Source organism: Vespula pensylvanica, chromosome 23 (assembly GCF_014466175.1).
Source record: "Vespula pensylvanica isolate Volc-1 chromosome 23, ASM1446617v1, whole genome shotgun sequence".
NCBI classification, from domain to species: domain Eukaryota; kingdom Metazoa; phylum Arthropoda; class Insecta; order Hymenoptera; family Vespidae; genus Vespula; species Vespula pensylvanica.
This window is the reverse complement of record NC_057707.1, coordinates 1,692,286-1,708,435: the sequence shown is the minus strand read 5'-3', so window position 1 is coordinate 1,708,435 and position 16,150 is coordinate 1,692,286. Positions and strand designations below refer to the sequence as shown.

General features: G+C 42.5%; 1 protein-coding gene across 4 annotated transcripts in view; it reads left to right on the top strand.

Moving 5' to 3' along the window:
• LOC122636772 (homeobox protein cut) overlaps positions 1-15,407 on the top strand; it is a 133,069-nt gene extending 117,662 nt beyond the window's left edge. The window contains exons 4-8 of one of the 4 annotated variants that reach the window (XM_043828378.1): positions 1,965-3,509; positions 10,628-10,970; positions 11,110-11,764; positions 11,837-12,110; positions 12,577-15,407. In XM_043828378.1, the coding sequence (XP_043684313.1) occupies positions 1,965-3,509; positions 10,628-10,970; positions 11,110-11,764; positions 11,837-12,110; positions 12,577-14,267 (4,508 nt within the window). In that variant the 3' untranslated portion in view covers positions 14,268-15,407. Of the gene's footprint in view, positions 1-1,964; positions 3,510-10,615; positions 10,971-11,109; positions 11,765-11,836; positions 12,111-12,576 lie in introns of all 4 variants that reach the window. The other 3 variants (XM_043828381.1, XM_043828380.1, XM_043828377.1) reach the window with 3 other exon arrangements.
• The last annotated feature ends 743 nt before the right edge of the window (positions 15,408-16,150 follow it).

Below are 16,150 nucleotides of genomic sequence, written 5' to 3'. Positions count from 1 at the left end.
AAAAAAAAATCGAGGGATGACTGAAGGACCTTACGAAACCGAGTAATAAAAAAAAGAGATAAATAAACTAAACAAAATAAAATAAAAATAAAAAGTAAAAAATAAAAAAAAATAAAACGACAACAACAACGACAACGACGACGACGACGACGACGACGACGACGACGACAATAGCAACAACAACAAAGTAACCCTGCTTGCCATTGTGTTCGCACTTTTCTCCAAATTTCTCTTCCTATCTCTGATTCTTATTTATATTTCTACCATCTTTTTGACTCCAGCGATTACCATACCCTCTCTAACATTTACTTTTTCTTTTTTCTCTATCTGTTTGTCTCTTTTTCTTTCTCTCTATCTTTGTTTCTCTATCTCCTCTCTCTCTCTTCTCTCTCTCTCTCTCTCTCTCTCTCTCTCTCTCTCTCTCTCTCTCTCTCCACTTTATTCTCCCTCGAATCCTTCGTTGCTTAGGCTGCACTTTTTTCGAGTCACTCTCACATCGGTACGTATGTATATTAACGTACACTCACGAAAGGTACTACTAACGTAACGGAACACATATTATCTCTCTGCCCTATTCCAAGTACACCTCCGACATCTGCCCTGAAACCTTCCCCCCCTACCATCAACCACCACCACCACCACCACCCCATCATCATCATCGACCTTTTGCCAAACGTTACCGGAACTCGCTTCCACGGTCCCTCCCACTTTTTGGAGCCATCCTCCCTTCGTCTGTCCTCACTACGAACCGTCTCTCTACACTGGGATACGCAAATCTCTTGCACGCAAATTTGTGGACGATATTCGCAGTATTTGCCCAGGCCCGGGCTATTGTTTCGGGGACGGAGTTTATTATGAATCGATCCAGGACGACGGAGGTGGCGAGAGAGAGAAAGGGAGAGAAAAGTACGTGGCGAGAGGGACAAAGAAAAAGAAACGCAGCCCATGTAGAAAAGAGAGAGAGAGAGAGAGAGAGAGAGAGAGAGAGAGAGTGAGAGAGTGAGAGTGAGAGAGAGTGATAGAGATAGAGAGTGAGAGAGAGTGATAGAGATACAGAAAGAGAGAGAGAGAGAGAACCAGAGGGATACATCAACGTCGAACCCCTCTCTCTCTTCTGAATTTAAACGACCGAAACACGCTCTCTCTTATTCGTCGTCATCGTTCCTAGTTTTTCTTTTTTTTTTGTTCTTTTTACCTTCCTAATTTTCCGTTCTTTAATACCACAAATTCCTCGTATGCGTATTTGCTTCTACCAACGGATTGTAATATCTTTTCGATTGTTCCAACATTAGCTTTTTGTATTCCTTCATCCCCTACCTTCACCTCCACTCCTCTCCTCTCCTTTCCTTTCCTTTCCCTCCTCACCGCCCACCTTTTCGTTTTTCGAAGATTTCAATTTTATGTTTTTCCTCTTCGTTTCGTGATATCTTCTCATATTTTTTTTTTTTTTTTTTTTTTTTTTTTGATTTTCTCTGCAAACAATAACGTGTAACTTTTCTTACGCGAATATTTTTTTCCGATCGAGAGTATGAAAATAATGTTTGATCGTTTAAATGATATCGAAACGCCGTGCGCGACGATGATTCAACGGAGAGAGTCTAGGTCGTGTTCAAAAAGAGGAAAAGAAAGAAGATCGAATGGGAAAGGATTGTAGATTAAAAAAAAAAATAATAAAAGAGGAAAAAAGAAAAAGAAAAGAGAGAAAAGAAAAGGAAAGGAAAAAGAAGTAGAGAAAGGAAAAGAAAAGAAAGATCGAAAAAAATAAATAAACGAGGCAAAAAAAAAAAAAAAGAGAGAGAGAAAAAAAAACGAACAAGAAAAAAAGAGAGAAAAGAAATACGGAGTCCAAAAGCCGACGATCAGAAAGTCAGTATCCTGTTTCACGACGGAGATGATTAGGTTGAATATCTCTAGTGCGCGTGCAACCGTGTTGACGGGGTCCCTTGTGTTTTTGGTGGTTGCAGGTGGACTATCGTCACCCCTGCAGCGCGCCTCGACCGCCTCGCCCCATGGGGTCGGAGGTGGGCCACCTTCGTCCCTCGTTTCCTCCCAACAAGCCCCACCGCCACCTCCGACCTCGGTATCCCTTCCGCCACGCTCCACGCCGACACCTTCCTCCGCAACATCGACGACTTCCAGCCTCCTCTTTCCTCCGCCTCTCCAAAACGTCGAAACCTTCGGCTCCTTCCTCGGCGAGGAGATCGTCGCCAACTGGAGGCGGACGTTGGAGAGGTCGATTATAAATCAACAACAACAACAACAGCAGCAGCAGCAACAACAACAACAGCAGCAGCAGCAGCAGCAGCAGCAACAACAACAGCAGCAGCAACAACAACAACAACAACAGCAACAGCAGCAAGTCCAACAGGTGCAACATCAACAGGTACAACAACAACAACAGCCACAACCACAACAACAACAGCAGCCACAACAACAGCAGCAGCCACAACAACAACAGCAAAGCACTCAAATCTCTCAATTAACGCAACAACAGCTGCAGCAAGTCCAACCGTTGATAGGGCTCCATCCACCGACGACGCCGAGCAGCCTAAATCATCTTCCATCGCCAACGGAAGCGTCGTCTAGTTCGAACAACGCACCGAGCAAGTCGAGCACTCCTTTGGGTACTACGTCTATGGGAACGACGACGTTAGCCACGACGAACCTAGGGACAACGCCACTGGGTACAACGTCGTTGGGCACGTCGACGTTGGGCACGGCGTTAGGTACGACGTTGGGCACGACGTTGGGTACGACGTTGGGTACGACGTTGGGCACGACGCCGCTCATCGGTTGTCTCGATTCAAGCGAGAAGGCGTCGACGCCAGTTCCCGGTCACGAAACGCCGGCGCCGCAGACGCCATCGTCGACGAGCGCACTGACATCGCCGCCGAGCTTTCAACCGCCCACGTCGATGGTCGAGACGAGCACCTCCTCCGCCTCCGTCAACGGCGGAGGCGTTACGCCCAGCGCTGTCTCAACGGCGCCGCCGCCGAAGAGTCCGGCCGATCAGGAATCCTGTCACAATAACAATAACAACAGTCATCACCTAGCAAATAACAATATAGGCGGATTAAGCGTCCTCGATACCTTAAAGAGTCCCTTCCGTTTCGACGACAGAACGCATCCGTTCAGATTCGGTGATGAATTTGGTGCCGCCGGTATGGCCGGTAGACTCGGTGAATCACTGATCCCAAAGGGTGATCCGATGGAAGCGAGACTACAAGAAATGTTGCGTTACAATATGGACAAGTATGCCTCGCAAAACCTGGACACCCTACACATAGCCAGAAGAGTCAGAGAATTATTGTCGATACACAATATCGGTCAGAGATTATTCGCCAAGTATGTACTTGGATTGAGTCAGGGTACCGTCAGCGAATTACTGAGCAAACCGAAACCTTGGGATAAACTCACCGAGAAGGGACGCGATAGTTATCGGAAGATGCACGGTTGGGCTTGCGACGACAACGCCGTAATGCTGCTCAAGTCCCTAATACCCAAGAAAGGTGAGTACCGATGCGTTCCAACCTATCTCTCCGTTTATTCTCTCTTTCTGTTTTATGTATACATATACATATATATATATACACACACACCACACATAAACACACGTTATATACGTATTTATTATCTCGAACACAACCCTCGCCCAAAACTAAACGTCGATCGATCGAGACGGACATTATTGATCGATCGAAACCGATCGAAATAATCAATTTCATTCGATTTGCAACAATACACGATTTTTGAACACGATTTGGAATCGTTAATTTATATTTGAACGATCATACCTATCACCGTCTCGATCGATCTCCTATCTCTTGAAAATATTCTATTCTGCCTTGCACTGCCAATAATCCATCTCGCCGAATCACTAACAAACAACGGAGCTATACGTTAACCTCTCTTGGCTGCTTAATACGGGAATCGATGGTACACTACTTACTATTCGCTCTAACCGCATCCCGCAGGAAAAGGAACTTAATGCTCATCCCAGACGTCGAATCCCTCTCTTCGCATCCGCGACAATCAAAATGAAGGAAAGATACTCGTGCGTTTACGTATTCCTATCTCTTCTTGTACAGAAGACTCTTGAAGTCTCGTTAATCAGACGGTTTTCATAGAAATCATTGTTCGATCCATTCAATAGAGATGGATAAGCGATATCGAAGGAAAGACATCGATAGAGTTGATTACATAGAGTTTCTCTATATTTAGTATTGCTCTATCCAGTCGTTATCGATTATTTTCTGCGTTTGACAGCCATGTTGTTTTAGACTAATAGAGCTAGCTCCTCCTAGAAAATCGAAAGGAGAGACGAGAGTGTTTGATAAGGGGGAACCTTATTCAATCGATTGTTAAGTATACTATTCATTATAAATGACAGGGATAACAATGAATTTTCGAGCTTTCCAATGAAAATTGGAAAATTCGTCATTGAAACATACAAATATGAATTTTATATGTTTAATTATGTCGAATAAATCGATTTAGATAAGCAGGTCAGATATTTAGAAACGCTCGGTGGAGGATATCGAACATTTCAATTCTGTGGTTAAACGAATCGAATGAATTCGAATCGGAAGCTCTTCCTTCCCTTCCTTTCCCTCCTCCACCTCCTCTCTCTCTCTCTCTCTCTCTCTCTCTCTCTCTCTCACTCTCTTTTATGTAAAAAATATTAATATCAATCGTCAGAGGATGTCGATCGTAGCTTTAATAATGGCGCATCCTCTGTCCTGTACGCGTCCGGCGTGCGAAATAAAAAAAAAGAAAAAAGTGAGAGAGAGAGAGAGAGAGAGAGAGAGAGGAAAGAAAAAAGGGGAAAAAAGAAAAGAAAATTTCAATGCGTATAAAATAAATTCAATGAGAGAGAGAGCTCGGGCTCTGTGACAAAACATGAGTCATGCGTCAATGGATTGTCGGTTTCCGTCGAGGATCTCTGACGACGATAATCATGACCAACGTTCTGGCGAACGTTATAGAGGATAGTAGTAGTAGTAGTTAGTAGTAGTAGTAGTCAGTAGTAGTAGTAATAGTCAGGGTGAGGAGGCAAGGTGAAAGCTGGTAGAATTGTACGATAAAAGAGAGGATGAGAAGGAAGTAATAATATGTATATTCAGGGAGATGAATAACGAAGTGTCGATGAATAAACTGTCCTTCTACCTATCGTATATAAAGTTATACGAAAATTTTGAGACATTGTTTAAGACGCCGATAATCGTTGCATCGTCATCGTTCGGAGTATAACGTTAACTCGAGGCGATCATCCTCAGAAGGATAAATATACTCATATTTCATAGACCGAAAGTTCCGTAATCGACGCGTGATTTATGGGCAAAAATCATCAAGACTTTATTCCGCCTGAAAAGACCATCGTCGAGTTCACGTCAGAAAGATAAGTTTTCATCGACTAAATACCTACCCTGGCCTAACGACTTATTACGGTGTATAGATATAGATACTGGAAATCGTTCGAGCGTGCAGAGCCAACCTGTCTTTGAAGGATTCATTATATAGTGTATGTGTATAATCGATCTAGTAAGACTCGGTACTTATTCTATCAGTTATTTCATTTTCTTTTATTTTTTTTTTTTCTTCTTTTTTCTGGCATTTTTTTTTTCTTTTTCTTTTTCTTTTTTTTCTTCTTCTTTTTCTTCTTTTAACTTCGTATTTATAGACGATAAATTTTCATGAGTGAAAGAAAGATCTTCTCGATGTAGCCTGAAGATAGAGTACTTTAATTAACTTTGGAGTGGTAGTCATCTTGGGAGAGGGGAGGAGACGGGGAAGATAAAACAAAAAAAAAAAAGAAGAAAAAAAAAAACACGGAGAAAATGATTTAATGTCGTTCGCTTTGTTAAACAATATTCGTCGAGATTTATTCTTAAGAAATTACGTGGATTACGTAAGGGAAGATCAGTGGAAGGTTCGTGTAAAAGGCGGAGGAGGTGGTCGGTGTCCAAATGAAAAATAATCGAGTATGTTACACGTTGCCTCTTGCTAATCCAGCAACAAACATATCTGAATCTTGGCCCACAATTTAGTGCGGCACGTCCGAGACGTTTATTATTGCCCACCTCGGTGATTATGCGAGCACATTTTCCGTACCCACGTTTGTGCGACTAGCAGAATACAATTGATCTAAGCATACCAACGTGCTAGGTTGCCTTCAAGAGCAACGCACGGACGAGATTACGGTAATAAAGATAGTTGGTACCGGTCCAAGTCAGTTCATCGCAGGATTTTGTTTCTTGTTCTACCGCGCCAGTTGAATTCGCTGAATTCGTCGTCGTCGTCGTCTTCGTCGTCGTTGTCGTCGTCGTCGTCGTCGTCGTCGTCGTCGTCGTCGTCGTCTTCGTCTTCAACGACAATTTCTCTTTGCATATGCTGTTCGCTAACTGATTCTCTCCCTATCTCTCCCTTTACCCCAATAATTTGAACATTACACGCGATTTTATCAATCCACTCTAAGGACAAATAAATCTATTCGTATCTTACACATCTACTTTCATTAAATTCGATGATTATACAAACAAGCGATAGATATTATAACACTTTAGATTCGTCATCGTTAACGATAATGATGACTGTTCAAAGACTCACTTTGGGAAACTTTCACGAGAGACTTTTAAAGTCTATCCTGAAATTTTTTTACCGTGGAGCTTTGTACATCGGAACAATCGAATGATTTCTTTCTTGCAAGGGACTATCACAAAAATCGATACATCTTTTGATAAGGACGAAGACAAAAGATCGCTGACCCGTTTCGCACTTGCCGTCATCAAACCTTCGAGAATCTTTTTAATTGCTCTTTCCCTCCCTCTTCCTCGCCCCCCTCCCTCTCTCTCTCTCTCTCTCTCTCTCTCTCTCTCTATTTTTCGAACAATAAGACGCTCGATTCGCTGCGTACCGATTCTCGAGTAGCTCTTTATTAGATACAGTAATAACGAGAAGGTGGATGAGGTGGAAGAGGTAGAGGAGGTGATGGAGAAGCAGCAGGAGGAGGAGGAGGAGGAGGAGGAGGAGGAAGAGAATAAAAAAAGAAAAGAAGGATGACGAAGATAGGACGATGAGGACGAGGACGAGTTTCCACGCGTACCTACACGATTCTATGAAAGACAATGGCGGCTACCATTGGTGCAGCTCGGCCAACTCGTAGCAACGTAATAGAGTATCGTTCGGATAGGCGACGCAACCGGTAACGTCGACGCAATAATCGACGCTGTTTCTTAAGAGTCGTTGCTTCGTTGCTTAGGGAATTCTCACGAAATCGTTCCAGATTTTGTAATCGGCCATTGTCGACGTACCGCCTCAAAAGCAATGGCGACACACACAGACCGATCTATTGTGTTACGCGCGAGCACGATTTCTCGCCGATCTAATCATCGAATTTGCCCGAAAGCCCAGAAAGAAATACTTTTCAAACTACACGATTAACAATTGGAATTGCGTATATGCCGTGTCTGACATCTCTTCTTTTTTTTTTTCTTTTTCTTTCTTTTTTAACATCTACGAATTTTTATAACTTTCATTATTCACGAGGAGAAACTTTCTTTTTCTTTTTATTCTTCTTATTACAGTCCGTTATATTAAAAGTACATTCTTATTGAATCGATTGGATCTTTCTTTATGATTTCTTTTTTTTTTTTTTTTATTGTCTTAGCATTCTTATCGAAAGAAAGTAGGTCATAGGTAAGAGAAAAAGATTGAGAGAGAAAGAAAGAAAGAGATAGACAAAAGAGAGAGACAGAAACAGAGAGAGAGAGAGAGAGAGAGAGAGAGAGAGAGAGAGACAAAAATCAGAGCGGAAATGGTTAATTACGCGAGCCGCTTCTAAACCGTCCGAAGTTGTATTCGCGCGAAGCAGAGATACGAGACGATAATTAGTTGTGCTCATCGTACGTTACAATCGTTACCAGGCTACGATCACTAGGCGTTAGATCGCGATCTAACTCGTTGACTAGCTAACTTTGCGTCTTCTCTTTCTTATTACCTTCTTTGCCGTCTCTCTCTCTCTCTCTCTCTCTCTCTCTCTCTCTCTCTCTCTCTCTCTCTCTCTCTCTCTCTCTCTCTCTCTCTCTCTCTCTCTCTCTCTATCTATCTATCTCTATCTCTATCTCTATCTATCTATCTATCTATCTATCTCTATCTCTATGTCTATCTCTATTTCTCCTCAAAGTTTCTTGAAGATTCTCTCTTGAGAAAATGCCGGTGGATATCTCGCAGATATAATCGAGAAGCACGCTCGATTCGCACGCTTTTCTCAACTATTTCTCAGGGTTTTCGTGCAAATCCTCGAGGAAAAAAAATAAAAAGAAAAAGGAAAAGAAAATATATATATATATATATATATATATATATATATGCATATGTGTATATATATCTCACTTATCTATCTTCCATTTTCTAACTGATTAGATTAAAACAAAAGGATTAATCTTTATGAATTCGATACGATTATCTTCATTGTATGAATGAACTCCAAATGCGATTAAATTCTTGAATCTCGTATCTCAGCTGGTAAAAGTCCATAATCTTCTCAGAAATAATCATTTATGGACTCTGTCGGGTGCTAAGGATGGCAAGGAAAATCGTTGGCATAAGTCGAAGTCTTCTGGCACGAATTCAAGCGTTGCGACAATGCGCGTATGTAAGGGGTATATATATATATATATGTATATACTAAGGTATATACATATACATATGTCACGGTTCGTTCGTTCCTACGAATCGAAATCCCACCCTTCTTGAACCGTCGTGGATGTCGTATTCGTTTCGTTTCGTTTCGTTTCGTTTCGTTTCTTTTCTGTTACTATTTCTTTTTCTTTTTCTTTTTTTTTTCTTTCTCTTGTTTTCTTTCTTCTTCTTGTCCTAGTCTGGACCACCCAGTTTCATGCGCATCGGAGCAACCAATTTCTTTGGAAGTTCCTGCAAAGCATGATCATTAATACTCTTTGCAAAGAAATTTCCTCGTTTGTCACATTTCCGAAGGAGAAAGAAAAAAGAAGAGAAAAATTGAAGAAAAAGGAACAAAAAAAAAAGGAAAGAAAGAGAAAAACAATCGAGAAGATAATTCACCCGACACTCGTGACATGCTCTTTTTCTATTTTCATTTCTCTTTTCAACAAAAAAAAAAAAGAAAAAAAAAAAAAAGAGAGAAAAAGAAAGAAAAAAAGAATCAAGATCCTCGAGATTCCTTGAAGTAGCCTTTGTCCGGAGATTATTAATAACTACACTTTTGTGCGAAGCTTTACAAGCTCTAAAATGACAAGAATCTTAATCGAAAATTAAACAGGGGGTTATTTTCTCGAATCAATTTGAGGCCATAAACCTTGACGAAAATGTTTCTCGAACACAACGATAAACGCATAGTTTTCTATTAACATCGCAAAAAAAAAAAAAAAAGAAAAAGAGAAGTATCAAACGAGATTCAAATAGAAATATATATCCGATTTCTCGATGTATTACATTTAACAATTAAACGAGAAATACATCGGAATAGACAAAAGGGATAAAAGATTTAGAATAGTCAAGTTGAATATTTGTCTCATATTTCTGTCGGAAGAGTACGCGAGTAGATTTTGATGGGAACACGTTGTGTGAAAGTCTTGGAATACCTATGTTGTACGTCGAGCAAGAGTCGACAGATTTTGATGGATCGTCCGCAATCATCCTCCAACACATAATTTCGAGCACGATTCACGCAAAGATTGCTTTAGCTCGATGATCGTACCGGTAAATTCTCGCCTCCCATGTTATTCTCCCTCTCTCGATCTATCCTCCTCTTTCTCTCTATCTCTATCTCTCTCTCTCTCTCTCTCTCTCTCTCACACACACTCTTTGAAAAGGAATGCGAAATCACGGAGGCGTCGAATTTGCACGACGTAAACGTCGAGGATGCGGGAGCAATCAAACGCGTGATCGATGGCTCATTCGTCTGAATCTTGCGGCTGATTGGTCAATTAGACGGGAAACACGTAGGAGGACGACACTCTTGGTAGGTACGCGCGAGCAAAGGGGGCCGAAGAACGAACCGCAAGGGCGAGGCGATGGTGGCGGTGGCGGCGGTGGCGGCGATGCGGCGGCGGCGGTGGCGGCGAAGGCGGCGGAGGCGGCGGTGGCGGCGGCTCTGAAGAGGATATTTTAATTATCGTCGGACGGGTTCCACACGCGTCCCGCCTTCGGCATTCGTTTCGGTGCTATTGATTCTGCGTCGTATTAATTGCTTCCGCGTTTGATCGAACCCTAGATCGCCCAAAGGGATTTTCCTTGGATTACCTTTCATCGGTGTATACTTCGTTCTCGTCGAAATTTATTCGTTGAGGTCTAAAATCAAAGAAGGATGTTCCGTGCTCGTTTGGCAAGGGAAAAAAATGAGATATACATAGAGAGAGGGAGAGAGAGAGAGAGAGAGATCACAGGGTCGATCTATTGATCGATAAAAAAGGATCGTTGGTTTTCTATAAGATTTGAATATATATATAATTTTTTTGTTTGCACATTCCATCCGTATGATTAATTATATGTACTTATATTATAATTGTATTTTTTATGTATCCCTTTTAAGATGAAACCGAGTAAGAACACACCACAAGTTGTGCCTCACCCGTAGAGTATGTTTCAGGCAAGGAGCAGGGAATGCCACCTTTCGCGCGTGGACCACAGGAAAGTGGTCCGCCGGAAATGAGCGACGAGAGGTTGGCCCATATCCTCTCGGAATCTGGTCATCTACAAATGAGAGGCGAGCATGAGGTCTCGAACGATGCGGACAGTAAGAGTCCTAGCAGAATCGGCTGTCCGAGTCCGTTTAGTAAGGACAGACTCGACAGCCAAAATAGGAGACTGAAGAAGTACGAAAACGATGACATTCCCCCGGAAAAGGTAGTCAGGATTTATCAGGAAGAGTTAACCAAGCTCATGGGAAGGAGAGTGGAGGATCTACGTGGACCACGAGAATTCCCTCCTAGGTAAGATCTCGAAAGCTTCTTCCTACTACTCTGGTCTCGGACTCTAATCCACGAGCTCTCTTCCTTAAAGTCGCACGCGAACTTCGCCGTTTCCGATTGATTATTAATGAGGACAGCACACGACCTCGATTGATCGTAGCGCGGTGTTCCCGCATTTTTTCAGCGGTACCCAAGGTCTCCAAGGTATAGAAAGAACTCAAGAGGATATCAGACTGGCGTTGGACGCTTATCATCGGGAACTTCAAAAGTTGAACGCAGGACCTGGACAAAATTCGGCGTTGACGGGTTTGCCAGGATTACCTGGGCTTCCTGGTTTATTGGCTCTCCAACAGCAGGCTCTTCAGCAACATCACTTGGCGACGAACGGTGGTGGTGTACAGGATTTGAGCCTAGGAAAAATGGACATAAGGAATAAGATGATAAACGGGGTAACGGAGGAAGAAAAAGAGAAGATGGAAGAGGCCATGAGACACGCAGGTAGCGCGTTCTCATTGGTCAGGCCTAAACAAGAGACTACGGGAGCCCAATCGACGCCCGGTGGTTCCAGCGCGAGTTCACCACTCGGCAATTCCATACTACCTCCAGCGATGACGCCCAGTGAAGATTTTTCTGGCGCTGCTGCGGCCAGTCCACTCCAAAGGATGGCCTCCATCACGAACAGCCTAATCAGCCAACCGTCCACTCCGACCCATCATGCTTCTAATCAAAGACCACTAAAGGCCGTTCTTCCTCCCATTACTCAACAACAATTCGACATGTACAATAATCTCAATACCGAGGACATCGTGAAGAGGGTGAGAATGCTTTTCAAACGTTGTTGTCTCATTCGACGAGTTCGGTTGTCATCACGTTGAACGTTTCAACAGGTAAAAGAACAGTTGTCGCAGTATTCGATCTCCCAACGTCTATTTGGCGAATCGGTTCTTGGTCTATCTCAAGGTTCTGTCTCGGATCTTTTGGCACGTCCAAAACCCTGGCACATGCTGACGCAGAAAGGCCGCGAACCCTTCATCAGAATGAAAATGTTCCTCGAGGACGATAACGCGGTTCACAAACTGGTAGCAAGTCAATATAAGATCGCACCGGAGAAGCTGATGAGGACCGGCGGCTACGGCGGCCTGCCTCGTAAGTTTAACTCAGGTCAATATAGATGTTTTGTTACTTTACTACAAACGTAGTTCGAGAGCTCCGTATGATATACCTATTTATATGTATGTGTGTGAGTGTGTAAAGCACGCCGTAAAAGTGTATGCTATTTTTTAATCGGTCCGATAACGAGTAGGTTATACGATTATTTGTTTAAAGTAATGTTTACAGCATGTTGTTCATGTTTAGAAATGATTATCACACTCCTTTATGCATCGACCACGTAATAAAGCATATTTTTCTTTACAGAATTATTAATTGAAGTTAAATGATAAATTTAACACGCGCGAAAATATTATGCCAAGGAATAAAACGACGTAGAATTGCTTTGTAACCACGGTGTGTAATATATTTGTTAGGTAGCTGAACGATATGTTTCTTAAATGTCGAATAGAGCTTTCGGACTATGAAAACGATATTATTTCAACGCTAGTTTAATTATTTCGTTTTCCTACCACAGCATGCGGAACGCCTATGAAACCGATGCCGCCGACGAAATTGGTCCAGGAACAACTGCAAAATGCTGCGAAGGCACAGGCCGCCGCACAGGCAGCGGCCCAAGCAGCGGCGCAACATCAGCAAGAGAATCAAATGCAATTGGGTCCGCCACAGCAGAGTCCGCAGCATCCTCAACATCCTCAGCCACCTTTGCCGATGATGCTGACACCACCGGGTCCGCACCATCCGCACGCTCAGCTCAGCATGCAAGAACTTCAGAAGAAGCAACAGCAGCAGCAACAACAGCAAATGACTCTCCATTCTCCGCACCATCAGATGACACCGTCGCCATTGCGAGGTCCTCATTTGCACATTTCCTCGAGCGTTTACGAGATGGCAGCGTTGACGCAAGACCTAGACACGCAAACGATCACGACCAAGATCAAGGAGGCCTTATTGGCGAACAACATTGGCCAAAAGATATTCGGCGAGGTCGTTCTTGGGCTGTCGCAGGGCTCGGTTAGCGAATTATTAAGCAAACCAAAGCCATGGCACATGTTGAGTATAAAAGGTCGGGAACCGTTCATAAGAATGCAAATGTGGTTGTCGGATGCTCACAACGTTGACAGATTGCAAGCTTTGAAGAACGAGCGAAGAGAGGCTAACAAGAGACGGCGTAGCAGTGGTCCCGGACACGACAACAGTTCGGACACTTCGAGCAACGATACCGCGGAGTTTTACCATGCGGCTTCGCCTGGTCCAGGACCAGCTTCCGCGAAGAAGCAACGTGTACTTTTCTCCGAGGAACAAAAGGAAGCACTTAGGCTTGCGTTCGCGCTCGACCCATATCCTAACGTTAGTACCATCGAATTTCTCGCGGGAGAACTCGCCTTGTCGTCTAGAACGATAACGAATTGGTTTCACAATCATCGAATGAGATTGAAACAGCAAACGCCACACGGTCAACCAGAACCTCAATCGCCCAGGGAACCTGGTCAACCCTTCGATCGAGTGCAGTTCAGATTATTGCTGAATCAACGACTGGTAGAGATTCAGAAGGAAAGGTTGGGCTTGGGCAACGTACCGTTACCTTATTCCCCGTACTTCAATCCGAACTTGGCAGCCTTGGTTGGAAACGCACTGAAGGAACAATGTTCCGGCTTGGATCTGTCCATGAGCGCCCTTAAGAGAGAGCCCAATCAAGAATTCGAAGACGAGGACGTCGAGGATGCGATGAGTAATCTCGGTAGCGAAGATTCCGAAGGTTCTGCTGGTAGCATAAAGAGAGAACCAGCGGAGACGCCGACGGCACCGACCACCGTCAGGTCTAACAGAAGGAAACCCGCAGCACCTCAATGGGTTAATCCAGAATGGCAAGAACCAACGAGAACGGGCGACGAGGTTATCATAAATGGCGTTTGCGTTATGCAAACGGACGACTACGGTGTTAAAAGAGAAGCGGAGGAGACCATTAGGGTCGAACCTACGCCTGTACAAGATAGATACGAGGAGGACGTTCAAAGTGATGTTTCCTCGGTCTCCGGTAACAATGGACCGGACAGAGACAGTCCAATGCCCAGTCCAAAGTCCGGACAAAATAGTCCTGTTACGTCACCTAGGTCGCCATCGGTACAACAAACGGTACAACAGTCGACGGAGACGAGTCCCAAAGAAATCGTTAAACACGAACCCGAAGAAACTTGGGACTATTAAAGGTAGAAACCTTGATCGAAGCGATTCGAGGTAAACCTAGAAACGATCTCTACGTATCTACGTCGTCGACGAGAATCGAACGTTTTTCAGATATCACGACGACGACGATGACGACGACGACGACGACGACGACGACGACGACCATGATAATGGCGACGATGTCGATAACGTTCCACGATGTTAAAACAACGCATCTGTGGACTGGTATACGAAGGACTCGTGTTTCATTTTATGAAAAGTTAGACAGATTTTAAATGCAAGAAAAGGAAAAGAAACAAAAGCAGAGAAGGAGAGAGGGAGAAAGAAAGAAAGAAGAGAGAAAAAGAGAAGAAAATACAAAGTAAATGGAAAAATGCAAAATGCATTATAAATCGTCAGAACGTTTTCGTAATTAAGAGATAGGGATAATTTATCGGAACGATATGTCGAACTTCTAAACGCGAAATGGATGATATGAGTTCTTGTTTTAAGAAATGAAAAGGGAATATTGAGTGTGCTGGATAAAGGGAGCTTAATCAAAAGAACTCGATCGAACTCATTAGGTTCGCGCCGCTAGTTGGACTCTTCGGTCAGAAATAACCGAAGTGAAAATAATAATAATATACATATATATATATATATATAAATTATATATATATATGTGTGTGTGTGTGTGTTTGTATATATACATATATATATATATATATATACACATTATATATATATATATATATATTTATAGTGATGTGCGTTATCGGAAGACTGTGAAAACGCGACAGCTCGATTTAAATTCAATCGGCGGTCGTTGCGATTCTCTCGAAATTTCGTAAGAACCCCGGCCACTTTCGCTTTCGCCGATTATCGATCCTGTGTTGCTTTATTTGACAGCCTACCGAGAGAATCTTCGAATCGAATAAGAATTCATCGAAGGATGGACGGAGCACGAAGGATCGCAAGTTAAGAAAAATAATAAAGAAAAGCAAAGAAAAGAGAGAGAGAGAGAGAGAAAGAAAAAGAAGAACAAAATATTCGAAAACGGACGAGGCCGGGATTCGCCTCAGTGCAATCTCCCAGTAAAACGGTTGTTAGATCGGATTATTATTAATTTTTAAAACTAAATTATGCAAAGCGACGACAGAGAGAGAGAGAGAGAGAGAGAGAGAGAGAGAGAGAATGAAAAAGAGAGAAAGAATGTGAGAGAGAGAGAGAGAGAGAGAGAGAGAGAGAGAGAGAGAGAGAGAGAGAGAGAGAGAGAGAGAGAGAGAGAAAGATGATGAGAATGTTGACGACAACGACGATGATGATGATGATGATGATGATGATGAGAGCGATCAACGATTATTGCATAATTGTGATTCATGTTATTGTTTATACTCCTCTCCCTCTACCCCGATCTAGAAATTAAGAAACTGTTAATGTTATTACGTCTTTGTCTCTCCTAATTACGCGTACCTTTTTACTTCTTTATTTCTTCAAGAGTTACTACGTTGTTTCTCTTCTTCTTCTTTCTACTTTCTTACTTCTTCTTCTTCTTCTTCTTCTTCTTCTTATTCTTTTCATTCGCCATTTTATCCTTCTTAGTTTCTCCAAGTCCCACTCTATTTCTTAATACTTCGCTTTCTCGTCTATTTATAAAATTACGTGACAAGAGAACACTTAAGACCAATGTTATTATTAATTATTATTACTACTATTATTATTACTATTATATCACTGCTATATTATTATTATTATTATTATTATTATTATTATTATTATTATTATTATTATTATGAGTTATCACGTTATCTAGATAATGAATTATTTTCGATTATTATAAGTACGATCATAGAAATCGCTATCGTCGTATTTGTCCGTGAACATCGTGAGAAGATTTTAGGATACCAAAAAAAAAATAAAAAAAG